Source organism: Ambystoma mexicanum, chromosome 6p (assembly GCF_040938575.1).
Source record: "Ambystoma mexicanum isolate Mex_15411 chromosome 6p, UKY_AmexF1_1, whole genome shotgun sequence".
In the NCBI taxonomy this organism is placed as follows: domain Eukaryota; kingdom Metazoa; phylum Chordata; class Amphibia; order Caudata; family Ambystomatidae; genus Ambystoma; species Ambystoma mexicanum.
Genome location: NC_090935.1, coordinates 45,343,176 through 45,370,890, shown reverse-complemented (window position 1 = coordinate 45,370,890; position 27,715 = coordinate 45,343,176). Strand labels below are relative to the sequence as shown.

At 48.3% G+C, this 27,715-nt stretch overlaps 1 protein-coding gene across 1 annotated transcript; it reads left to right on the top strand.

Annotated features, from left to right (window-relative positions):
- The first annotated feature begins 216 nt into the window (after positions 1 to 216).
- Positions 217 to 23,032, top strand: LOC138510653 (mucin-2-like). The gene is made up of 4 exons (XM_069626438.1): positions 217 to 2,038; positions 4,588 to 4,932; positions 22,147 to 22,299; positions 22,722 to 23,032. The coding sequence occupies exons 1-4, from the start codon at positions 217 to 219 to the stop codon at positions 23,030 to 23,032; spliced, it is 2,631 nt and encodes an 876-aa protein (XP_069482539.1).
- The last annotated feature ends 4,683 nt before the right edge of the window (positions 23,033 to 27,715 follow it).

The window sequence follows — 27,715 nt, the reverse complement described above, 5'->3', positions numbered from 1 at the left end:
AATGCCACTACTATACCTATGTCCACTATGCCCACATGTAATGATGTTACTGTTACTGCATGCCCCAATGCCTCTACTATGCCTACTTTGTCCACTGTGCCCACATGTAATGATGTTACTGTTACTGCATGCCCCAATGCCTCTACTATGCCTACTCTGTCCCCTATGCCCACATGTAATGATGTTACTGTTACTGCATGTCCCAATGCCACTACTATGCCTACTCTGTCCACTGTGCCCACATGTAATGATGTTACTGTTAATGCATGCCCCAGTGCCACTACTATGCCTGCTCTGTCCACTATGCCCACATGTAATGATGTTGCTGTTACTGCATGCCCCAATGCCACTTCTATGCCTACTGTGTCCACTGTGCCCACATGTAACGATGTTACTGTTACTGCATGTCCCAATGCCACAACAATGCCTACCCGGACTAGTATGCCCACATGTAATGATGTTACTGTTACTGCATGCCCCAATGCCACTCCAATGCCTACTGTGTCCAGCATGCCCACATGTAATGATGTTACTGTTACTGCATGCCCCAATGCCTCTACTATGCCTACTGTGTCCAGCGTGCCCACATGTAATGATGTTACTGTTACTGCATGCCCCAATGCCTCTAATATGCCTACTGTGTCCACTGTGCCCACATGTAATGATGTTACTGTTACTGCATGCCCCAATGCCTCTACTATGCCTACTGTGTCCAGCGTGCCCACATGTAATGATGTTACTGTTACTGCATGCCCCAATGCCTCTAATATGCCTACTGTGCCCACTGTGCCCACATGTAATGATGTTACTGTTACTGCATGCCCCAATGCCTCTACTATGCCTACTCTGTCCCCTATGCCCACATGTAATGATGTTACTGTTACTGCATGTCCCAATGCCACAACAATGCCTACCCGGACTACTATGCTCACATGTAATGATGTTACAGTTACTGCATGCCCCAATGCCACTATTATGCCTACTCTGTCCCCTATGCCCACATGTAATGATGTTACTATTACTGCAGGCCCCAGTGCCACTACTATGCCTACTCTGTCCCCTATGCCCACATGTAATGATGTTACTGTTACTGCATGCCCCAATGCCACTACTATGCCTACTCTGTCCCCTATGCCCACATGTAATGATGTTACTGTTACTGCATGCCCCAATGCCACTATTAGGCCTACTCTGTCCCCTATGCCCACATGTAATGATGTTACTGTTACTCCAGGCCCCAGTGCCACTACTATGCCTACTCTGTCCCCTATGCCCACATGTAATGATGTTACTGTTACTGCATGCCCTAATGCCTCTACTATGCCTACTCTGTCCACTATGCCCACATGTAATGATGTTACTGTTTCTGCATGCCCCAATGCCACTATTATGCCTACTATGTCCACTATGCCCACATGTAATGATGTAAATGTTAGTGCATGCCCCAATGCCACTACTATACCTACTATGTCCGCTATGCCCACATGTAATGGTGTTACTGTTACTGCATGCCCCAATGCCACTATTATGCCTACTCTGTCCACTGTGCCCACATGTAATGATGTTACTGTTAATGCATGCCCCAGTGCCACTACTATGCCTACTCTGTCCACTGTGCCCACATGTAATGATGTTACTGTTAATGCATGCCCCAATGCCACTACTATACCTACTGTGTCCACTATGCCCACATGTAATGATGTTGCTGTTACTGCATGCCCCAATGCCACTTCTATACCTACTGTGTCCACTGTGCCCACATGTAATGATGTTACTGTTACTGCATGCCCCAATGCCTCTACTATGCCTACTGTGTCCACTGTGCCCACATGTAATGATGTTACTTTTACTGCATGCCCCAATGCCTCTACTATGCCTACTGTGTCCACTGTGCCCACATGTAATGATGTTACTGTTACTGCATGCCCCGATGCCTCTACTATGCCTACTGTATCCACTGTGCCCACATGTAATGATGTTACTGTTACTGCATGCCCCAATGCCTCTACTATGCCTACTGTGTCCACTGTGCCCACATGTAATGATGTTACTGTTACTGCATGCCCGATGCCTCTACTATGCCTACTGTGTCCACTGTGCCCACATGTAATGATGTTACTGTTACTGCATGCCCCAATGCCTCTACTATGCCTACTGTGTCCACTGTGCCCACATGTAATGATGTTACTGTTACTGCATGCCCCAATGCCTCTACTATGCCTACTGTGTCCACTGTGCCCACATGTAATGATGTTACTGTTACTGCATGCCCCAATGCCACTACTATGCCTACTCTGTCCACTATGCCCACATGTAATGATGTTACTGTTACTGCATGCCCCAATGCCCCTTCTATGCCTACTCTGTCCACTATGCCCACATGTAATGATGTTACTGTTACTGCATGCCCCAATGCCCCTTCTATGCCTACTCTGTCCACTATGCCCACATGTAATGATGTTGCTGTTACTGCATGCCCCAATGCCACTACTATGCCTACTCTGTCCACTATGCCCACATGTAATGATGTTACTGTTACTGCATGCCCCAATGCCCCTTCTATGCCTACTCTGTCCACTATGCCCACATGTAATGATGTTACTGTTACTGCATGCCCCAATGCTACTCCAATGCCTACCCAACTACTATGCCCACATGTAATGATGTTACTGTTACTGCATACCCCAATGACACTACTATGCCTACTCTGTCCACTATGCCCACATGTAATGATGTTACTGTTACTGCATGCCCCAATGACACTACTATACCTACTATGTCCACTAAGCCCACATGTAATGATGTTACTGTTACTGCATACCCCCATGCCACTACTATACCTACTGTGTCCACTGTGCCAACATGTAATGATGTTACTGTTACTGCATGCCCCAATGCCTCCACTATGCCTACTCTGTCCCCTATGCCCACATGTAATGATGTTACTGTTACTGCATGCCCTAATGCCACTACTATGCCTACTCTGTCCATATGCCCACATGTAATGATGTTACTGTTACTGCATGCCCCAATGCCACTATTATGCCTACTATGTCCACTATGCCCACATGTAATGATGTTACTGTTACTGCATGCCCCAATGCCACTACTATGCCTACTCTGTCCCCTATGCCCACATGTAATGATGTTACTGTTACTGCATGTCCCAATGCCACAACAATGCCTACCCGGACTACTATGCCCACATGTAATGATGTTACAGTTACTGCATGCCCCAATGCCACTATTATGTCCACTGTGTCCCCTATGCCCACATGTAATGATGTTACTGTTACTGCAGGCCCCAGTGCCACTACTATGCCTACTCTGTCCCCTATGCCCACATGTAATGATGTTACTGTTACTGCATGCCCTAATGCCTCTACTATGCCTACTCTGTCCATATGCCCACATGTAATGATGTTACTGTTACTGCATGCCCCAATGCCACTATTATGCCTACTATGTCCACTATGCCCACATGTAATGATGTTACTGTTACTGCATGCACCAATGCCACTACTATGCCTACTCTGTCCACTATACCCACATGTAATGATGTTACTGTTACTGCATGCCCCAATGCCACTACTATACCTACTATGTCCTCTATGCCCACATGTAATGATGTTACTGTTACTGCATGCCCCAATGCCACTACTATGCCTACTCTGTCCACTGTGCCCACGTGTAATGATGTTACTGTTAATGCATGCCCCAGTGCCACTACTATGCCTACTCTGTCCCCTATGCCCACATGTAATGATGTTACTGTTACTGCATGCCCCAATGCCACTACTATGCCTACTCTGTCCCCTATGCCCACATGTAATGATGTTACTGTTACTGCATGTCCCAATGCCACAACAATGCCTACCCGGACTACTATGCCCACATGTAATGATGTTACAGTTACTGCATGCCCCAATGCCACTATTATGCCTACTCTGTCCCCTATGCCCATATGTAATGATGTTACTGTTACTGCAGGCCCCAGTGCCACTACTATGCCTACTCTGTCCCCTATGCCCACATGTAATGATGTTACTGTTACTGCATGCCCTAATGCCTCTACTATGCCTACTCTGTCCATATGCCCACATGTAATGATGTTACTGTTACTGCATGCCCCAATGCCACTATTATGCCTACTATGTCCACTATGCCCATATGTAATGATGTTACTGTTACTGCATGCCCCAATGCCACTACTATGCCTACTCTGTCCACTATGCCCACATGTAATGATGTTACTGTTACTGCATGCCCCAATGCCTCTACTATGCCTACTGTGTCCACTGTGCCCACATGTAATGATGTTACTGTTACTGCATGCCCCAATGCCTCTACTATGCCTACTGTGTCCACTTTGCCCACATGTAATGATGTTGCTGTTACTGCATGCCCCGATGCCTCTACTATGCCTACTGTGTCCACTGTGCCCACATGTAATGATGTTTACTGTTACTGCATGCCCCAATGCCTCTACTATGCCTACTGTGTCCACTGTGCCCACATGTAATGATGTTACTGTTACTGCATGCCCCAATGCCTCTACTATGCCTACTGTGTCCACTGTGCCCACAGGTAATGATGTTGCTGTTACTGCATGCCCCGATGCCTCTACTATGCCTACTGTGTCCACTGTGCCCACATGTAATGATGTTACTGTTACTGCATGCCCCAATGCCTCTACTATGCCTACTGTGTCCACTGTGCCCACATGTAATGATGTTGCTGTTACTGCATGCCCCGATGCCTCTACTATGCCTACTGTGTCCACTGTGCCCACATGGAATGATGTTGCTGTTACTGCATGCCCCAAAGCCACCTCTATGCCTACTGTGTCCACTGTGCCCACATGTAATGATGTTGCTGTTACTGCATGCCCCGATGCCTCTACTATGCCTACTGTGTCCACTGTGCCCACATGTAATGATGTCACTGTTACTGCATGCCCCGATGCCTCTACTATGCCTACTCTGTCCCCTATGCCCACATGTAATATTTTACTGTTACTGCATGTCCCAATGCCACAACAATGCCTACTGTGTCCACTGTGCCCACATGTAATGATGTTGCTGTTACTGCATGCCCCGATGCCTCTACTATGCTTACTGTGTCCACTGTGCCCACATGTAATGATGTTACTGTTACTGCATGCCCCGATGCCTCTACTATGCCTACTGTGTCCACTGTGCCCACATGTAATGATGTTACTGTTACTGCATGCCCCGATGCCTCTACTATGCCTACTCTGTCCCCTATGCCCACATGTAATATTTTACTGTTACTGCATGTCCCAATGCCACAACAATGCCTACTGTGTCCACTGTGCCCACATGTAATGATGTTACTGTTACTGCATGCCCCAATGCCTCTACTATGCCTACTGCGTCCACTGTGCCCACATGTAATGATGTTACTGTTACTGCATGCCCCGATGCCTCTACTATGCCTACTCTGTCCCCTATGCCCACATGTAATGATGTTACTGTTACTGCATGTCCCAATGCAACAACAATGCCTACCCGGTCTACTATGCCCACATGTAATGATGTTACTGTTACTGCATCCCCCACTATGCCTACTGTGTCCACTATGCCCACATGTAATGATGTTACTGTTACTGCATGTCCCAATGCCACTCCAATGCCTACCCGGACTACTATGCCCACATGTAATGATGTTGCTGTTACTGCATGCCCCAATGCCACTACTATGCCTACTCTGTCCCCTATGCCCACATGTAATGATGTTACTGTTACTGCATGCCCCAATGCCACTACTATGCCTACTGTGTCCACTGTGCCCACATGTAATGATGTTACTGTTACTGCATGCCCCAATGCCTCTACTATGCCTACTCTGTCCCCTATGCCCACATGTAATGATGTTACTGTTACTGCATGTCCCAATGCCACTACTATGCCTACTCTGTCCCCTATGCCCAGATGTAATGATGTTATTGTTACTGTATGCCCCAATGCCACTACTATGCCTACCCGGACTACTATGCCAACATGTAATGATGTTACTGTTACTGCATGCCCCAATGCCACAACAATGCCTACCCGGACTACTATGCCCACATGTAATGATGTTACTGTTACTGCATGCCCCAATGCCACTACTATGCCTACCCGGACTACTATGCCCACATGTAATGATGTTACTGTTACTGCATGCCCCAATGCCACTACTATGCCTACTCTATCCACTATGCCCACATGCAATGATGTTACTGTTACTGCATGCCCCAATGCCACTACTATGCCTACCCGGACTACTATGCCCACATGTAATGATGTTACTGTTACTGCATGCCCCAATGCCTCTACTATGCCTACTCTGTCCCCTATGCCCACATGTAATGATGTTACTGTTACTGCATGTCCCAATGCCACAACAATGCCTACCCGGACTACTATGACCACATGTAATGATGTTACTGTTACTGCATGCCCCAATGCCACTACTATGCCTACTATGTCCCCTATGCCCACATGTAATGATGTTACTGTTACTGCATGTCCCAATGCCACTCCAATGCTTACCCGGACTACTATGCCCACATGTAATGATGTTACTGTTACTGTATGCCTCAATGACTCTACTATGCCTACCATGACTACTATGCCCACATGTAATGATGTTACTGTTACTGCATACCCCAATGCCACTACTATACCTACTATGTCCACTATGCCCACATGTAATGATGTTACTGTTACTGCATACCCCATGCCATTACTATACCTACTCTGTCCACTATGCCCACATGTAATGATGTTGCTGTTACTGCATACCCCCATGCCACTACTATACCTACTATGTCCACTATGCCCACATGTAACGATGTTACTGTTACTGAATGCCCCAATGCAACTACTATGCCTACTCTGTCCACTATGCCCACATGTAATGATGTTGCTTTACTGCATGCCCCAATGCCACTACTATGCCTACTCTGTCCACTATGCCCACATGCAATGATGTTGCTTTACTGCATGCCCCAATGCCACTACTATACCTACTCTGTCCACTATGCCCACATGTAATGATGTTACTGTTACTGCATACCCCCATGCCACTACTATGCCTACTCTGTCCACTATGCCCACATGTAATGATGTTACTGTTACTGCATGCCCCAATGCCACTACTATACCTACTATGTCCACTATGCCCACATGTAATGATGTTACTATTACTGCATACCCCCATGCCACTACTATACCTACTCAGTCCACTATGCCCACATGTAATGATGTTGCTGTTACTGCATTCCCCAATGCCACTACTATACCTACTATGTCCACTATGCCCACATGTAATGATGTTACTGTTACTGCATGCCCCAATGCCACTACCTTACCTACTATGTCCACTGTGCCCACATGTAATGATGTTACTGTTACTGTATGCCCCAATGCCACTACTATGCCTACTCTGTCCACTATGCCCACATGTAATGATGTTACTGTTACTGCATGCCCCAATGCCACTACTATATCTACTATGTCCACTATGCCCACATGTAATGATGTTACTATTACTGCATACCCCCATGCCACTACTATACCTACTCTGTCCACTGTGCCCACATGTAATGATGTTGCTGTTACTGCATGCCCCAATGCCACTACTATACCTACTATGTCCACTATGCCCACATGTAATGATGTTACTGTTACTGCATGCCCCAATGCCACTACTATGCCTACTCTGTCCACTATGCCCACATGGAATGATGTTACTGTTACTGCATGACCAATGCACTTCTATGCCTACTCTGTCCACTATACCCATATGTAATAATGTTACTGTTACTGCATGCCCCAATGCCACTATTATGCCTACTATGTCCACTGTGCCCACATGTAATGATGTTACTGCATGCACCAATGCCACTACTATGCCTACCCGGACTACTATGCCCACATGTAATGATGTTACTGTTACTGCATGCCCCAATGCCACTACTATGCCTACTATGTCCACTATGCCCACATGTAATGATGTTACTGTTACTGCATGCCCCAATGCCACTCCAATGCCTACCCGGACTACTATGCCCACATGTAATGATTTTACTATTACTGCATACCCCCATGCCACTACTATACCTACTCAGTCCACTATGCCCACATGTAATGATGTTGCTGTTACTGCATTCCCCAATGCCACTACTATACCTACTATGTCCACTATGCCCACATGTAATGATGTTACTGTTACTGCATGCCCCAATGCCACTACCTTACCTACTATGTCCACTGTGCCCACATGTAATGATGTTACTGTTACTGCATGCCCCAATGCCACTACTATGCCTACTCTGTCCACTATGCCCACATGTAATGATGTTACTGTTACTGCATGCCCCAATGCCACTACTATATCTACTATGTCCACTATGCCCACATGTAATGATGTTACTATTACTGCATACCCCCATGCCACTACTATACCTACTCTGTCCATTGTGCCCACATGTAATGATGTTGCTGTTACTGCATGCCCCAATGCCACTACTATACCTACTATGTCCACTATGCCCACATGTAATGATGTTACTGTTACTGCATGCCCCAATGCCACTACTATGCCTACTCTGTCCACTATGCCCACATGGAATGATGTTACTGTTACTGCATGACCCAATGCACTTCTATGCCTACTCTGTCCACTATACCCACATGTAATAATGTTACTGTTACTGCATGCCCCAATGCCACTACTATGCCTACCCGGACTACTATGCCCACATGTAATGATGTTACTGTTACTGCATGCCCCAATGCCACTACTATGCCTACTATGTCCACTGTGCCCACATGTAATGATGTTACTGCATGCACCAATGCCACTACTATGCCTACCCGGACTACTATGCCCACATGTAATGATGTTACTGTTACTGCACGCCCCAATGCCACTACTATGCCTACTATGTCCACTATGCCCACATGTAATGATGTTACTGTTACTGCATGCCCCAATGCCACTCCAATGCCTACCCGGACTACTATGCCCACATGTAATGATGTTACTGTTACTGCATGACCCAATGCCACTACTATGCCTACTCTGTCCTCTGTGCCTACATGTAATGATGTTACTGTTACTGCATGTCCTAGTGCCACTACTATGCCTACTGTGTCCACTATGCCCACATGTAATGATGTTACTGTTACTGCATACCCCCATGCCACTACTATTCATACTCTGTCCACTATGCCCACATGTAATGATGTTTCTGTTACTGCATGCCCCAATGCCACTACTATACCTACTATGTCCACTATGCCCACATGTAATGATGTTACTGTTACTGCATGCCCCAATGCCACTACTATGCCTACTGTGTCCACTATGCCCACATGTAATGATGTTACTGTTACTGCATGCCCCAATGCCTCTACTATGCCTACTCTGCCCACTGTGCCCACATGTAATGATGTTGCTGTTACTGCATGCCCCAATGCCACTACTATACCTACTATGTCCACTATGCCCACATGTAATGATGTTACTGTTACTGCATGCCCCAATGCCACTACTATGCCTACTGTGTCCACTATGCCCACATGTAATGATGTTACTGTTACTGCATGCCCCAATGCCACTACTATGCCTTCTGTGTCCACTATGCCCACATGTAATGATGTTACTGTTACTGCATGACCCAATGCACTTCTATGCCTACTCTGTCCACTATACCCACATGTAATAATGTTACTGTTACTGCATGCCCCAATGCCACTACTATGCCTACCCGGACTACTATGCCCACATGTAATGATGTTACTGTTACTGCATGCCCCAATGCCACTACTATGCCTACTATGTCCACTGTGCCCACATGTAATGATGTTACTGCATGCACCAATGCCACTACTATGCCTACCCGGACTACTATGCCCACATGTAATGATGTTACTGTTACTGCATGCCCCAATGCCACTACTATGCCTACTATGTCCACTATGCCCACATGTAATGATGTTACTGTTACTGCATGCCCCAATGCCACTCCAATGCCTACCCGGACTACTATGCCCACATGTAATGATGTTACTGTTACTGCATGACCCAATGCCACTACTATGCCTACTCTGTCCTCTGTGCCTACATGTAATGATGTTACTGTTACTGCATGTCCTAGTGCCACTACTATGCCTACTGTGTCCACTATGCCCACATGTAATGATGTTACTGTTACTGCATGCACCAATGCCACTACTATGCCTACCCGGACTACTATGCCCACATGTAATGATGTTACTGTTACTGCACGCCCCAATGCTACTACTATGCCTACTATGTCCACTATGCCCACATGTAATGATGTTACTGTTACTGCATGCCCCAATGCCACTCCAATGCCTACCCGGACTACTATGCCCACATGTAATGATGTTACTGTTACTGCATGACCCAATGCCACTACTATGCCTACTCTGTCCTCTGTGCCTACATGTAATGATGTTACTGTTACTGCATGTCCTAGTGCCACTACTATGCCTACTGTGTCCACTATGCCCACATGTAATGATGTTACTGTTACTGCATACCCCCATGCCACTACTATTCATACTCTGTCCACTATGCCCACATGTAATGATGTTTCTGTTACTGCATGCCCCAATGCACTTCTATGCCTACTCTGTCCACTATACCCACATGTAATAATGTTACTGTTACTGCATGCCCCAATGCCACTACTATGCCTACCCGGACTACTATGCCCACATGTAATGATGTTACTGTTACTGCATGCCCCAATGCCACTACTATGCCTACTATGTCCACTGTGCCCACATGTAATGATGTTACTGCATGCACCAATGCCACTACTATGCCTACCCGGACTACTATGCCCACATGTAATGATGTTACTGTTACTGCATGCCCCAATGCCACTACTATGCCTACTATGTCCACTATGCCCACATGTAATGATGTTACTGTTACTGCATGCCCCAATGCCACTCCAATGCCTACCCGGACTACTATGCCCACATGTAATGATGTTACTGTTACTGCATGACCCAATGCCACTACTATGCCTACTCTGTCCTCTGTGCCTACATGTAATGATGTTACTGTTACTGCATGTCCTAGTGCCACTACTATGCCTACTGTGTCCACTATGCCCACATGTAATGATGTTACTGTTACTGCATGCACCAATGCCACTACTATGCCTACCCGGACTACTATGCCCACATGTAATGATGTTACTGTTACTGCACGCCCCAATGCCACTACTATGCCTACTATGTCCACTATGCCCACATGTAATGATGTTACTGTTACTGCATGCCCCAATGCCACTCCAATGCCTACCCGGACTACTATGCCCACATGTAATGATGTTACTGTTACTGCATGACCCAATGCCACTACTATGCCTACTCTGTCCTCTGTGCCTACATGTAATGATGTTACTGTTACTGCATGTCCTAGTGCCACTACTATGCCTACTGTGTCCACTATGCCCACATGTAATGATGTTTCTGTTACTGCATGCCCCAATGCCACTACTATACCTACTATGTCCACTATGCCCACATGTAATGATGTTACTGTTACTGCATGCCCCAATGCCACTACTATGCCTACTGTGTCCACTATGCCCACATGTAATGATGTTACTGTTACTGCATGCCCCAATGCCTCTACTATGCCTACTCTGCCCACTGTGCCCACATGTAATGATGTTGCTGTTACTGCATGCCCCAATGCCACTACTATACCTACTATGTCCACTATGCCCACATGTAATGATGTTACTGTTACTGCATGCCGCAATGCCACTACTATGCCTACTGTGTCCACTATGCCCACATGTAATGATGTTACTGTTACTGCATGCCCCAATGCCACTACTATGCCTTCTGTGTCCACTATGCCCACATGTAATGATGTTACTGTTACTGCATGACCCAATGCACTTCTATGCCTACTCTGTCCACTATACCCACATGTAATAATGTTACTGTTACTGCATGCCCCAATGCCACTACTATGCCTACCCGGACTACTATGCCCACATGTAATGATGTTACTGTTACTGCATGCCCCAATGCCACTACTATGCCTACTATGTCCACTGTGCCCACATGTAATGATGTTACTGCATGCACCAATGCCACTACTATGCCTACCCGGACTACTATGCCCACATGTAATGATGTTACTGTTACTGCATGCCCCAATGCCACTACTATGCCTACTATGTCCACTATGCCCACATGTAATGATGTTACTGTTACTGCATGCCCCAATGCCACTCCAATGCCAACCCGGACTACTATGCCCACATGTAATGATGTTACTGTTACTGCATGACCCAATGCCACTACTATGCCTACTCTGTCCTCTGTGCCTACATGTAATGATGTTACTGTTACTGCATGTCCTAGTGCCACTACTATGCCTACTGTGTCCACTATGCCCACATGTAATGATGTTACTGTTACTGCATACCCCCATGCCACTACTATTCATACTCTGTCCACTATGCCCACATGTAATGATGTTTCTGTTACTGCATGCCCCAATGCCACTACTATACCTACTATGTCCACTATGCCCACATGTAATGATGTTACTGTTACTGCATGCCCCAATGCCACTACTATGCCTACTGTGTCCACTATGCCCACATGTAATGATGTTACTGTTACTGCATGCCCCAATGCCTCTACTATGCCTACTCTGCCCACTGTGCCCACATGTAATGATGTTGCTGTTACTGCATGCCCCAATGCCACTACTATACCTACTATGTCCACTATGCCCACATGTAATGATGTTACTGTTACTGCATGCCCCAATGCCACTACTATGCCTACTGTGTCCACTATGCCCACATGTAATGATGTTACTGTTACTGCATGCCCCAATGCCACTACTATGCCTTCTGTGTCCACTATGCCCACATGTAATGATGTTACTGTTACTGCATGCCCCAATGCCACTACTATGCCTACTCTGTCCACTATGCCCACATGTAATGATGTTACTGTTACTGCATGCCCCAATGCCACTACTATACCTACTATGTCCACTATGCCCACATGTAATGATGTTACTGTTACTGCATGGCCCAATGCCACTACTATACCTACTCTGTCCACTGTGCCCACATGTAATGATGTTGCTGTTACTGCATGCCCCAATGCCACTACTATACCTACTATGTCCACTATGCCCACATGTAATGATGTTACTGTTACTGCATGCCCCAATGCCACTACTATACCTACTCTGTCCACTGTGCCCACATGTAATGATGTTGCTGTTACTGCATGCCCCAATGCCTCTACTATGCCTACTATGCCCACTGTGCCCACATGTAATGATGTTACTGCATGCACCAATGCCACTACTATGCCTACCCGGACTACTATGCCCACATGTAATGATGTCACTGTTACTGCATGTCCCAATGCCACTACTATGCCTACCCGGACTACTATGCCCACATGTAATGATGTTACTGTTACTGCATGCCCCAATGCCACTACTATGCCTACCCGGACTACTATGCCCACATGTAATGATGTTACTGTTACTGCATGCCCCAATGCCACTACTATGCCTACTCTGTCCCCTATGCCCACATGTAATGATGTTACTGTTACTGCATGTCCCAATGCCACTACTATGCCTACCCGGACTACTATGCCCATATGTAATGATGTTACTGTTACTGCATGCCCCAATGCCACTACTATGCCTACTCTGTCCCCTATGCCCACATGTAATGATGTTACTGTTATTGCAGGCCCCAGTGCCACTACTATGCCTACTCTGTCCCCTATTCCCACATGTAATGATGTTACTATTACTGCATGCCCCAATGCCACTACTATGCATACTCTGTCCACTATGCCCACATGTAATGATGTTACTGTTACTGCATGTCCCAATGCCACAACAATGCCTACCCGGACTAGTATGCCCACATTTAATGATGTTACAGTTACTGCATGCCCCAATGCCACTACTATGCCTACTCTGTCCCCTATGCCCACATGTAATGATGTTACTGTTACTGCATGTTCTAGTGCCACTACTATGCCTACTCTGTCCACTATGCCCACATGTAATGATGTTCCTGTTACTGCATGCCCCAATGCCACTACTATGCCTACTCTGTCCACTATGCCCACATGTAATGATGTTACTGTTACTGCATAGTGCCCCAATGCCACTACTATGCCTACTCTGTCCCCTAGCCCACATGTAATGTTATTACTGCATGCCCCAATGCCACTACTATGCCTACTCTGTCCCCCATGCCCACATGTAATGATGTTACTGTTATTGCAGGCCCCAGTGCCACTACTATGCATACTCTGTCCACTATGCCCACATGTAATGATGTTACTGTTACTGCATGGCCCAATGCCACAACAATGCCTACCCGGACTAGTATGCCCACATGTAATGATGTTACTGTTACTTCATGCCCCAATGCCACTACTATACCTATGTCCACTATGCCCACATGTAATGATGTTACTGTTACTTCATGCCCCAATGCCACTCCAATGCCTACCCGGACTACTATGCCCAAATGTAATGATGTTACTGTTACTGCATGCCCCAATGCCTCTACTATGCCTACTCTGTCCACTGTGCCCACATGTAATGATGTTACTGTTACTTCATGCCCCAATGCCACTACTATACCTATGTCCACTATGCCCACATGTAATGATGTTACTGTTACTGCATGCCCCAATGCCTCTACTATGCCTACTGTGTCCACTGTGCCCACATGTAATGATGCTACTGTTACTGCATGCCCCAATGCCTCTACTATGCCTACTCTGTCCACTGTGCCCACATGTAATGATGTTACTGTTACTGCATACCCCTATGCCACTACTATACCTACTCTGTCCACTATGCCCACGTGTAATGATGTTACTGTTACTGCATGCCCCAATGCCTCTACTATGCCTACTCTGTCCACTGTGCCCACATGTAATGATGTTACTGTTACTTCATGCCCCAATGCCACTACTATACCTATGTCCACTATGCCCACATGTAATGATGTTACTGTTACTGCATGCCCCAATGCCTCTATTATGCCTACTGTGTCCACTGTGCCCACATGTAATGATGTTACTGTTACTGCATGCCCCAATGCCTCTACTATGCCTACTCTGTCCACTGTGCCCACATGTAATGATGTTACTGTTACTGCATGCCCCAATGCCTCTACTATGCCTACTCTGTCCACTATGCCCACATGTAATGATGTTACTGTTACTGCATACCCCCATGCCACTACTATACCTACTCTGTCCACTATGCCCAAATGTAATGATGTTGCTGTTACTGCATGCCCCAATTCCACTACTATGCCTACTCTGACTACTATGCCCACATGTAATGATGTTACTGTTACTGCATGCCCCAATGCCACTACTATGCCTACTCTGACTACTATGCCCACATGTAATGATGTTACTGTTACTGCATGCCCCAATGCCACTACTATGCCTACTCTATCCACTATGCCCATATGCAATGATGTTACTGTTACTGCATGTCCCAGTGCCACTACTATGCCTACTCTATCCACTATGCCCACATGTAATGATGTTTCTGTTACTGCATGTCCCAGTGCCACTACTATGCTTACTCTGTCCACTATGCCCACATGTAATGATGTTACTGTTACTGCATGTCCCAATGCCACTCCAATGCCTACCCGGACTACTATGCCCACATGTAATGATGTTACTGTTACTGCATGCCCCAATGCCACTACTATGCCTACTCTATCCACTATGCCCACATGCAATGATGTTACTGTTACTGCATGTCCCAGTGCCACTACTATGCTTACTCTGTCCACTATGCCCACATGTAATGATGTTACTGTTACTGCATGTCCTAGTGCCACTACTATGCCTACTCTGTCCACTATGCCCACATGTAATGATGTTCCTGTTACTGCATGCCCCAATGCCACTACTATGCCTACCCAGACTACTATGCCCACATGTAATGATGTTACTGTTACTGCATGCCCCAATGCCACTACTATGCCTACCCGACTACTATGCCCACATGTAATGATGTTACTGTTACTGCATGTTCTAGTGCCACTACTATGCCTACTCTGTCCACTATGCCCACATGTAATGATGTTCCTGTTACTGCATGCCCCAATGCCACTACTATGCCTACCCAGACTACTATGCCCACATGTAATGATGTTACTGTTACTGCATGCCCCAATGCCACTACTATGCCTACTCTGTCCCCTATGCCCACATGTAATGATGTTACTATTACTGCATGCCCCAATGCCACTACTATGCCTACTCTGTCCCCTATGCCCACATGTAATGATGTTACCGTTATTGCAGGCCCCAGTGCCACTACTATGCATACTCTGTCCACTATGCCCACATGTAATGATGTTACTGTTACTTCATGCCCCAATGCCACTACTATACCTATGTCCACTATGCCCACATGTAATGATGTTACTGTTACTGCATGCCCCAATGCCTCTACTATGCCTACTGTGTCCACTGTGCCCACATGTAATGATGTTACTGTTACTGCATGCCCCAATGCCTCTACTATGCCTACTCTGTCCACTGTGCCCATATGTAATGATGTTACTGTTACTGCATACCCCCATGCCACTACTATACCTACTCTGTCCACTATGCCCACATGTAATGATATTACTGTTACTGCATGTCCCAATGCCACAACTATACCTACTCTGTCCACTGTGCCCACATGTAATGACGTTGCTGTTACTGCATACCCCAATTCCACTACTATGCCTACTCTGACTACTATGCCCACATGTAATGTTGTTACTGTTACTGCATGCCCCAATGCCACTACTATGCCTACTCTGACTACTATGCCCACATGTAATGATGTTACTGTTACTGCATGCCCCAATGCCACTACTATGCATACTCTATCCACTATGCCCACATGTAATGATGTAACTGTTACTGCATGCCCCAATTCCACTACTATGCCTACTCTGACTACTATGCCCACATGTAATGATGTTACTGTTACTGCATGCCCCAATGCCACTACTATGCCTACTCTATCCACTATGCCCACATGCAATGATGTTACTGTTACTGCATGTCCCAGTGCCACTACTATGCCTACTCTATCCACTATGCCCACATGTAATGATGTTACTGTTACTGCATGCCCCAGTGCCACTAATATGCTTACTCTGTCCACTATGCCCACATGTAATTATTTACTGTTACTGCATGTCCCAATGCCACTCCAATGCCTACCCGGACTACTATGCCCACATGTAATGATGTTACTGTTACTGCATGCCCCAATGCCACTACTATGCCTACTCTATCCACTATGCCCACATGCAATGATGTTACTGTTACTGCATGTCCCAGTGCCACTACTATGCCTACTCTATCCACTATGCCCACATGTAATGATGTTACTGTTACTGCATGTCCCAATGCCACTACTATGCCTACCCGACTACTATGCCCACATGTAATGATGTTACTGTTACTGCATGCCCCAATGCCACTACTATGCCTACCCGACTACTATGCCCACATGTAATGATGTTACTGTTACTGCATGCCCCAATGCCACTACTGTGCCTACTGTGTCCACTGTGCCCACATGTAATGATGTTACTGTTACTGCATGCCCCAATGCCACTGCTATGCCTACTCTGTCCACTATGCCCACATGTAATGATGTTACTGTTACTGCATGCCCCAATGCCACTACTATGCCTACTCTGTCCTCTATGCCCACATGTAATGATGTTACTGTTACTGCATGCCCCAATGCCACTACTATGCCTACCCGACTTCTATGCCCACATGTAATGATGTTACTGTTACTGCATGCCCCAATGCCACTACTATGCCTACTCTGTCCACTATGCCCACATGTAATGATATTACTGTTACTTCATGCCCCAATGCCACTACTATGCCTACCCGACTTCTATGCCCACATGTAATGATGTTACTGTTGCTGCATGCCCCAATGCCACTACTATACCTACTATGTCCACTATGCCCACATGTAATGATGTTACTGTCACTGCATGTCCCAATGCCACTCCAATGCCTACTCTGTCCACTATGCCCACATGTAATGATGTTACTGTTACTGCATGTCCCAATGCCACTCCAATGCCTACTCTGTCCACTATGCCCACATGTAATGATGTTACTGTTACTGCATGCCCCAATGCCACTACTATGCCTACTCTGTCCACTATGCCCACATGTAAGGGTGTTACTGCATGCCCCAATGCCTCTACTATGCCTACTCTGTCCACTATGCCCACATGTAATGATGTCACTGTTACTGCATGTCCCAATGCCACTACTATGCCTACCCGGACTACTATGCCCACATGTAATGATGTTACTGTTACTGCATGCCCCAATGCCACTACTATGCCTACTCTGTCCCCTATGCCCACATGTAACGATGTTACTGTTACTGCAGGCCCCAGTGCCACTACTATGCCTACTCTGTCCACTATGCCCACATGTAATGATGTTCCTGTTACTGCATGCCCCAATGCCACTACTCGGCCTACTATGTCCACTATGCCCACATGTAATGATGTTACTGTTACTGCATGCCCCAATGCCACTACTATACCTACTATGTCCACTATGCCCACATGTAATGATGTTACTGTTACTGCATACCCCCATGCCACTACTATACCTACTCTGTCCACTATGCCCACATGTAATGATGTTTCTGTTACTGCATGCCCCAATGCCACTACTGTACCTACTATGTCCACTATGCCCACATGTAATGATGTTACTGTTACTGCATACCCCCATGCCACTACTATACCTACTCTATCCACTATGCCCACATGTAATGATGTTTCTCTTTCTGCATGCCCCAATGCAACTACTATACCTACTATGTCCACTATGCCCACATGTAATGATGTTGCTGTTACTGCATGCCCCAATGCCACTACTATGCCTACTACTTTCCACTATGCCCACATGTAATAATGTTGCTGTTACTGCATGCCCCAATGCCACTACTATGCCTACTCTGACTACCATGCCCACATGTAATGATGTTACTGTTACTGCATGCCCCAATGCCACTACTATACCTACTCTGACTACCATGCCCACATGTAATGATGTTACTGTTACTGCATGACCCAATGCCACTACTATGCCTACTCTGTCCACTATGCCCACATGTAATGATGTTACTGTTACTACATGTCCTAGTGCCACTACTATGCCTACTGTGTCCACTATGCCCACATGTAATGACGTTACTGTTACTGCATGCCCCAATGCCACTACTATGCCTACTGTGTCCACTATGCCCACATGTAAGGATGCTACTGCATGCACCAATGCCACTACTATGCCTACCCTGACTACTATGGCCACATGTAATGATGTTACTATTACTGCATGCCCCAATGCCACTACTATACCTACTCTGTCCACTATGCCCACATGTAATGATGTTACTGTTACTGCTGCCCCAATGCCACTACTATGCCTACTCTGTCCACTATGCCCACATGTAATGATGTTACTGTTACTGCATGCCCCAATGCCACTACTATGCCTACCAGACTACTATGCCCACATGTAATGATGTTACTGCATGCCCCAATGCCACTACTATGCCTACTGTGTCCACTATGCCCACGTGTAATGATGTTACTGTTACTGCATGTCCCAGTACCACTACTATGCCTACCCGGACTACTATGCCCACATGTAATGATGTTACTGTTACTGCATGTCCCAGTGCCACTACTATGCCTACTGTGTCCACTATGCCCACATGTAATGATGTTACTGTTACTGCATGACCCAGCGCCACTACTATGCCTACCCTGACCACCGTGCCCACGTGAAATGATTTGGTTGCTATTGCTTGGCAATTCGTTGCCTCACCACTTTCCCACCCACACGCCACCCTTAGCTGTGCCCTCATCCACGTACGCTCCCTCACACCTCACATTTCACAAAGCCATCAAAACTAGACTATTCGCCTAAACCTCCCACATTACCCACTATCTTGCACAGGCCTAGCCAATTGTGTACTCAGCCTATATACAGCTGTATGTAATTGCTATGTAACGATATGCTACACACTATGTAACCCTGTGCAGCCTTAGCACCCTCCATGTAAACCATCCTGCACAATTAAGTACATCCATGTGCAAATGTAACTAAGTCGATTCCATGTAACAGCGCCACAATGCCTCTGGGCTATTTTGTGCGCTTTATAAATGCAAATAAATAAATAAAATAAACACCAGAGATTTAGGTAATGTATTATTATTATTAGTATTATCAAGGTGTTTATGGAGCACGGACCGAGCTTCGAGAAGCAACGGATCGCTTTATGGTGCTATCCAGCAGTACTTCTGCAAAACAAAGCACTTTTCAAAGGTAGCAACAGAACAGATGTACAGGGGGTAGGAAAGAGAGGGGCACAGAAGAGGGGTACAGCTATACCGGGTGGTGGGAGGAGAGGGGCGGGCGACACATAGCAGTCAGGTGGTGAGATGGGCGACGTGATGGCCTAGGTGTTGAGGAGGAGAGACTCCTTGAAGAGGTGGGTATTGAGTTCTTCTCTGAATTGCAGGAAAGTAAGCATCTTTCATGTCTAGTGTGGTCATAAAAGTCCCCTTTTTTTAAAGTGGGATGACTTCCAGTAGTGATGTCATTCTGATTGTTTGTTTGTTGGTCACAGATCTAATAAAGGCCTCTTTGTTTTGTCTTTCTTTATTGCCAAGAAATAAAGGGAGCAAATGCCCCTGATTTGGATTGACCTTTTCGATGGCGTCTTTCTACATAAGAGCCTCGACTCCTTTTTCTAGGAACCCCCGATGTTCCCGCAGCAGCTTTCTGTTGCATGGCTTCCCTAATTGTATGATACAATACCCTTTCTCCACTATGTTGAGCACTCACTGATCTGATGTAATCCCCTCCCAGGCACGCGTCAACGAGGTTAGTCGATCCCCCACCCACCTCAGGGCGGTGACAATTGAGGGGACGTGTATGTTGAAGTCATTGTTTAGAGGCAGAGGACGTGCCTGTAGAGGCTTTTCTTCCCCTGTGGTTTTACCCCTACGCAGTTGCTTAGAGGGGGATGGGCACGTGTAAACCAGCTACTGTATTTTGTGAATTGGCCTGTGGGTTGGGAGAAGGTATTGGGCTGAAAGGAACAGTGGTTTGCCTGAGCCCCTGTTGGTTGGAAAGACCTGCCTGATATGTCACGAAGTGTTTTTAAAGTGTCATGGTCCTTTTTGACTTTCCACCATTCCATCCACCTCCCTACCAAAAAGACTTGCCACTTCTCTAGGCTTGTCCAGTAAGTTAGTCTGAGTTTCTGATTTATAAAGTGAGCCTCTAAGCCATAAGCCATACATGGGGCCTCATTATGAGAATTGCCCTAAAAACGCAGTCACTACCGGCATGGGGGTATTAGCGCATCACTGCACCCTTGACGCCGCTAATAGCAGCTGATTACGAGTGCGCGAGTATGCGCGAACCCCCATGCCGGTAATGGCTGCATCGCCATGGCGCTAAAGACCCTCAATCCCCGATAGCGGCATCACGGAACCCACCGATACTGCCTCCGTCCAGGAGCAACCCCTTAATAACGGACCCGGCAATACCATCATGCAAATACCGGGTTCATAATACCGGACCCGGAAGTAACGTCATCGCGCCGGAACAGGAAATGTGCCGGCGGCCATCTTAAAAACACAATCCATTGCAATCCTCTTAACACAGCAGTGGTACAGAGTGGATAGCAGGCCCAATCAACCCATCGTGTCCAAGGCAACTCGGAAGTCCACCCCCCGCATAAGCAAGAAGCGCTTCTCGGAGGAGGAGCTGAACATGCTGGTGGACACGCTGGCAGGCCATGCCAATGAGGTCTTTGCCAATAACCTGAAACGCGAAGCCCAACTGTGCAAAAAATAAATATGGGAGGAGGTGGCATGGAAGGTGACTGTGGTTGGCACCACCCCCCGCACGGTGAAAGACTGCAAAAAAAGGTGGGATGAACTACGTCTCCGGGTGCGCAACATACTTTCAGCAAACCGCAGGGAGGCCATGGCTACAGGTGGCGGGGACCACTCACCCACAAAATTGATGCGATGGGAGGAGACGTGCAGCACCATGATCAACATGGAATCGATCGAGGGATTTGGAGAAATGGAGACAGGTGTGCCGTCATCGGGAGATGGAGGTGAGTGTCCCCACAAACCCCAGAGAACCAAAGCATGACGTAGCACAACAGATGTGAAAGTGAACCAAGCCAATGCATGGGCCATTATACACACATATACAGATCCATGTCCAGATGGTGGCCCAAACCCTGGCACAATGAAATGCATGCAGCGTGCCAATCCCATTACCAACAGACACCCAACACACAGGGATCAATCACATGTCACGCAAACCACAATACAACGGTATGCCACCTAGTACACATCAGTACAGAACGGAGAGTCCACGGCGTATGCCAATATGCCCCCCCCATTGAAACTAACCTGTGTGTCACACCTACAAGAATGCAATGCATGAATCATGAACTACTGAACAGCACCAAATCATGCATCTTGCACGTAACTCCATCACTGATGCCCTGCATCTCTTGTTCCCCCACAGGCACATACGCAGAAAGTGAAGGCCAGGACCCTGCTCCAAAGGCCTCAACCTCCTCAAAGGGATCCAGGGCCAGACAAAAAGGCATTGAGCCTTCTACCTCCAGGGCAACACCAACGCCCAGAGTGCAACACAGGGCAGCAGTGCATCCCAGGCCAGCAGAGGAGGATACAACACCAGCCGACGACACTGCCACTACAGAGTCGGCAACTCTTGCAGAGGCAGAGGGTGATGGAACGCAGTCTGCTGCAGACCAGTTCCATGGGGGAGGTAGCAGCCGCTGCCCCCCTCAGCAACGTGGAGGTCCAGGCTGAGGAATTCCTAGACATGGACAACAACATCCATGTTGTACGTCCCCATAATCCACGAGCACCAAACCCACCCCCCAGCGCTCCACACAGGGCACACCAGTATGCCCCATGCAGGTACATGCCACTTTACTGGAGAGTCCGCATCTGTCGACCACATCAGAGGGCAGTACAGCAATGGGCCACCCTGCCACTGCACCGTCCACCTCCACCCCATGAACCACACCTGCCAGCTCAACTCCCTCAAGCCCTGTGCGCATGAAGAGGCGCAGCACATGCCACACGTACATGCTGCCCCCAGACCCAAAGAGAGGCCGGAACTAGTATGTCCACCCTGCATGTGCTATCTGCCACCTTGGGATGATCATGATTGGCAGATTGGAGGTCATTCCGAGTCCGGCGTTAAGGGAAAAATGAGGCCGGTAAAGGAATAACGACTTCCTTTACCGTTACGGTCCATTCTGACCCGCCACACCGTTGCGTAAATAGCGGACCAGTGTCGCGCGCCCGACACACCATCGCGTAAATAACGGGAAGGCGTAAACCATCTCCGATTCCAATCATCGCGAACACGGAAATAACGACCTCCACAAGGGCGCAAAGTACCTTACCGCCATGGCGTTAATACCGGCATCGCGGGGAAGGTGTTAACAACCCTGATCAGTGCTTGGAAGAGGAACAGCTGCACCCAATCAGCACAGGTGGAGGCAATAGAGTCTGGCACAGCACAAAAGGAGCACACCCACACACCACACCCCCACCCACACCAAGATGATACCAATTGTAGCAGCATTCCTGGAGCTGGAGACCCTGCTTGCAAGGCAGCAACTACGACAACAGCAACAACAGCAACCACAGCAACCACCACAGAGGATACACAGGAGGAGAAGGAGGGTGAGACAGGGCCAGCATGCCCTACCGGTGCAGCCACCATTACCACGCCGGCAGCCCCCAATTCCCCGCATCAGAGCCACCCCCTTCAACCTCACACCAGAGCAGATCCACACCCTGTACCGGCTTGACTGGGACACCATAACCACCATAGTGGCCCTGATACATACCGACATAGTGAGCCTCATAGAAATCAGCACTGCCATCCCCCCTCTACTAAAGGTAGTGTCCGTGCTCCATTTCCTTGCCACAGGCACCTACCAGCATGCAGTGGGGCACATGCATGGCATTTCACAGCCAATATTTTCCCGGATACTCAACCAAGTGCTGGATGCCCTCCTCAAGCACAGAAGGGACTACATATGCCTCCCCCGGACTCCACAGGAGATATATGATACCAAAGCTGCCTTACATGCACTTGCAGGCATGCCAAATTGCATAGGTGCCCTCGACTGCACCCACGTAGAATTGGTGGTTCCCCATGCCATGGAGGTGCCGTATCGCAACCGCAAGCAATACCACTCCATCAACGTCCAGATGGTGTGCAATGCCAGTAAGGCCATCACACAATGCAATGCTCGGTACCCCGGATCAACTCATGACTCCTTGGTCCTGCGGAACTCAACACTACCACGCTACATGGGCCGACATGCCGGACAACGTACCTGGCTGCTTGGTGAGTAACCATGATGGGCCATGGCAGTGCATTGGGTCTCTGAGTGGGTTGTCAGCATACCCCATTGGGAAAGGGGGTGGGGGAGATGCATACCCCACCCGGGAGGGAAAGGGGGGGATGCATACACCACCCGGGAGGGAAAGGGGGGGGATGCATACACCACCCGGGAGGGAAAGGGGGGGGGATGCAAACTCCACCCGGGAGGGAAAGGGGGGGGGATGCATACTCCACCCGGGAGGGAATGACAACGCTATTGTAAGTTGTGCACCACACAGAACACTGTGCCCCATGACAAGTGGCACGCCACATTACCACCTAACCACACAGTAGTGAATACGAGCCAACACATAATGGTACCTGACAAACAGTTACCCTGGCCTAAGACCACGACACATGCACCACACATCGGTGGACCTAACACACCGTAAGGCCATTGTGCACCATGCAGTGCAATAGCACCATGTCGCTGACTCCTGCATCTCAACACAAAGGACAGTCATCCATGGGAGTGCATAGAGGTTAGTCTGACAGGGATCCTACTGCGTGTGACTGGTTCGGCACCTCCATAGGATAGCTGCCAATCACCATGATAGGGATCAGTGCTGAATGAAGGCTATGCTACCAACTACTACCAACACACCCTTACAGCAGGTCTCATGCAAGTCATCAATCAATGCAGTCCAACACTGCTGCATGCATAAACGATGCACATGCAACAAGACATGAGTGCGCACCATGACCCATCAGGGAGAAGCTACCCCCTCCATCATTTCATTGGCCAGCACACATGGCCGGACCAGTAATGGGTTGATTGTATCCAGGGACATGTGTGCATGGCCAGTCATCACCCGCTGCAATGTAAGACTGGCACAGTTCTCCACCATGAATGTACCAACACTTACCTTCATTCCACTCTCATGCAGGTGATGCTGGCTACCCTTTGAAACCGTGGCTCATGACCCCGGTCCGCAACCCCCAAAACAGGCGCGAGGAGGACTATAATAGATCTCATACCCGTACACGGGTGGTCATAGAGCAGGCCTTCGGCCTTCTGAACGCACGATTCCGTTGCCTCAGCCGGTCAGGTGGGGCCCTCATCTACAGCCACGAGAAGGTGTCCAAGATCACCATGGCATGTGTAATGCTGCACAACATGTGCATCCGTCGGAACCTGCCACTGCCCCCTGACGTGGGACTGCTACCACCAGATGAGGAGGAGGAGGAGGAGGTGGAGGAAGGAATGGCAGAACAGCAACATGGTGCCGATGCACGGGAGGGACGTACCGTGCGACAAGCATTGATCGAGCAATATTTCTGAATCACAAGTCAGCTAAGGGGGTGAGGATGACAGGGCATTGGGCACTGGGTGTGGGGATACATGTACTACATGCACTGTGAGACATTAAAAGACACATGCACAATAATGAATGTCCACTCTGTATTGTAGGATAGACCAAACTGTGTATTGTATCATGATGTCCAAACGTGTACAACAGATCCTTCACCCTCACCCCCCCTCCCGCTCCCCCCCAACTCCCACACACACCCTCAACCCCCTCCCCCCCAACTCCCACACACACCCTCAACCCCCTCCCCCTCCCACCCAACTCCCACACACACCCTCAACCCCCCCCCACAACAACCCCACAATGTTCCCATCAGTGCAGCATTGTCCACATGTGTGTGGCTGCACGGTCAATGGGCACTGCCAGAGCCTGGGCCATCCCTTCCATTCCGGCGCATCATGCGCAGTGACCTACGGACCGGGCTGGTCTGCGTGGAGGAGCTCTGGGAGGGTGGCTCCTCCTGCTGGGGCTGTGGTCTGGGGGGTGCTGCCTCCAGGGCATCAGCAATCCTGCCAAGCATCTCACAGATGCGGTTTGTGCTGCTACTGATGACCTCGCCCAGGGCCTGAAGGTAATTATGTAGCACCGACCCTGATTCCCGGTTGTCCCGGAGGAACTCCTCTATCATGCCCGTGAGGTGCTGGCAGCGCACTGTTTCTGCAGCCGATGTGGGCGATGTGGTTGGCAGGCTCCGTGTTGTCGTGCCTGCAGGACTTACAGGACTTCCTGCAGGGGAAGTGGGCACATGACAGACAGGTGTTTCCGCTTCGCCTGTGAGCCCTGGGCCGTCACTCGACCCAGGGTCGCTATGGGCAACCTGGCTGTACGAGGGAGTGTCTGGGCTCTTACATAGCCATTGGGCTCCTCCACGATGTTGATGGTGTTTGGTGATGTGCTGCCTGGCACATCGAGGATGCACATGGCAGCATTCTCCCCTGACGCACTTGATTCCTCATGGTGCAACGTGGGGCATGTGTCCCGCAGAACTGCAGGCATGTCCAGGGCCGCGGATGTGGGTTGTGTACCCTCCATGGGGGTTGCTGGGGCAGGTGGTGTGGCATGTGCCTTCTTCCTTGCTGCAGGTGTGTGCTGTCCCCTGCCTGTGGCCCGGGAGGTACTTGCCCGGGGGCCTTCCTGGTCCTCACTTTCATGACCGGTGCCTGTGGGGGGCAAGAGAGAGACAGCATGAGCAATGATCTGGGTGTCAGAATTACTTCCAGACAATGGTATTACGATGGGATAGCAGCGTTTTGGTGACATTTGGGTGCTGAGTGGGACTGTGAGCTTTGCTTGGATGGTAAAAGCATACTGTCGGCAGGGTCACTCATGTTGGCGGTGTACTGTGGTGACTGACATTGACCGGCTTTTTGTGTGGCATGCCCAATATGGGTGTCAGCTTTGCACCTGACATCATCCTGGGTCCCAGTTGTTACGGCATCATTGGGGGGGGGGGGTTTGCCCAAACATGATGTGACTGCTTGACCTGCCCTTGGCGATGACTTGCATTAGGGATGCATGTACTGTTTACACTCATGGCACTCACCTGCGTCAGCTGATGAAGGATCACCGCAATCCATATCGCCAACGCCTTCGATGGCTTCTGTGCCCATCATCTCTGCACATGTTTCCTCCCAGGGCATCATTTTTATGGGTGAGCCTGGGCCTCCTCCTGTCTCTAGGGCCAGATTGCGGTTTGCTGAGAGGATGGCCCGCACCCTCAGACGGAGGTCATCCCAGCGTTTGCGGCAATGCGTCGTGCTGCGGGGGGTGTTACCG

Coding starts and splice junctions, on each gene's coding strand:
- LOC138510653 (XM_069626438.1), top strand. CDS start 217: ATGCCTACTCTGTCCACTGTGCCCACATGTAATGATGTTACTGTTAAT. Junction 2,039..4,587: donor TGTGTCCACTGTGCCCACAT/GTAATGATGTTA, acceptor CTGTGCCCACAG/GTAATGATGTTGCTGTTACT. Junction 4,933..22,146: donor TGTGTCCACTGTGCCCACAT/GTAATGATGTCA, acceptor ACATACTTTCAG/CAAACCGCAGGGAGGCCATG.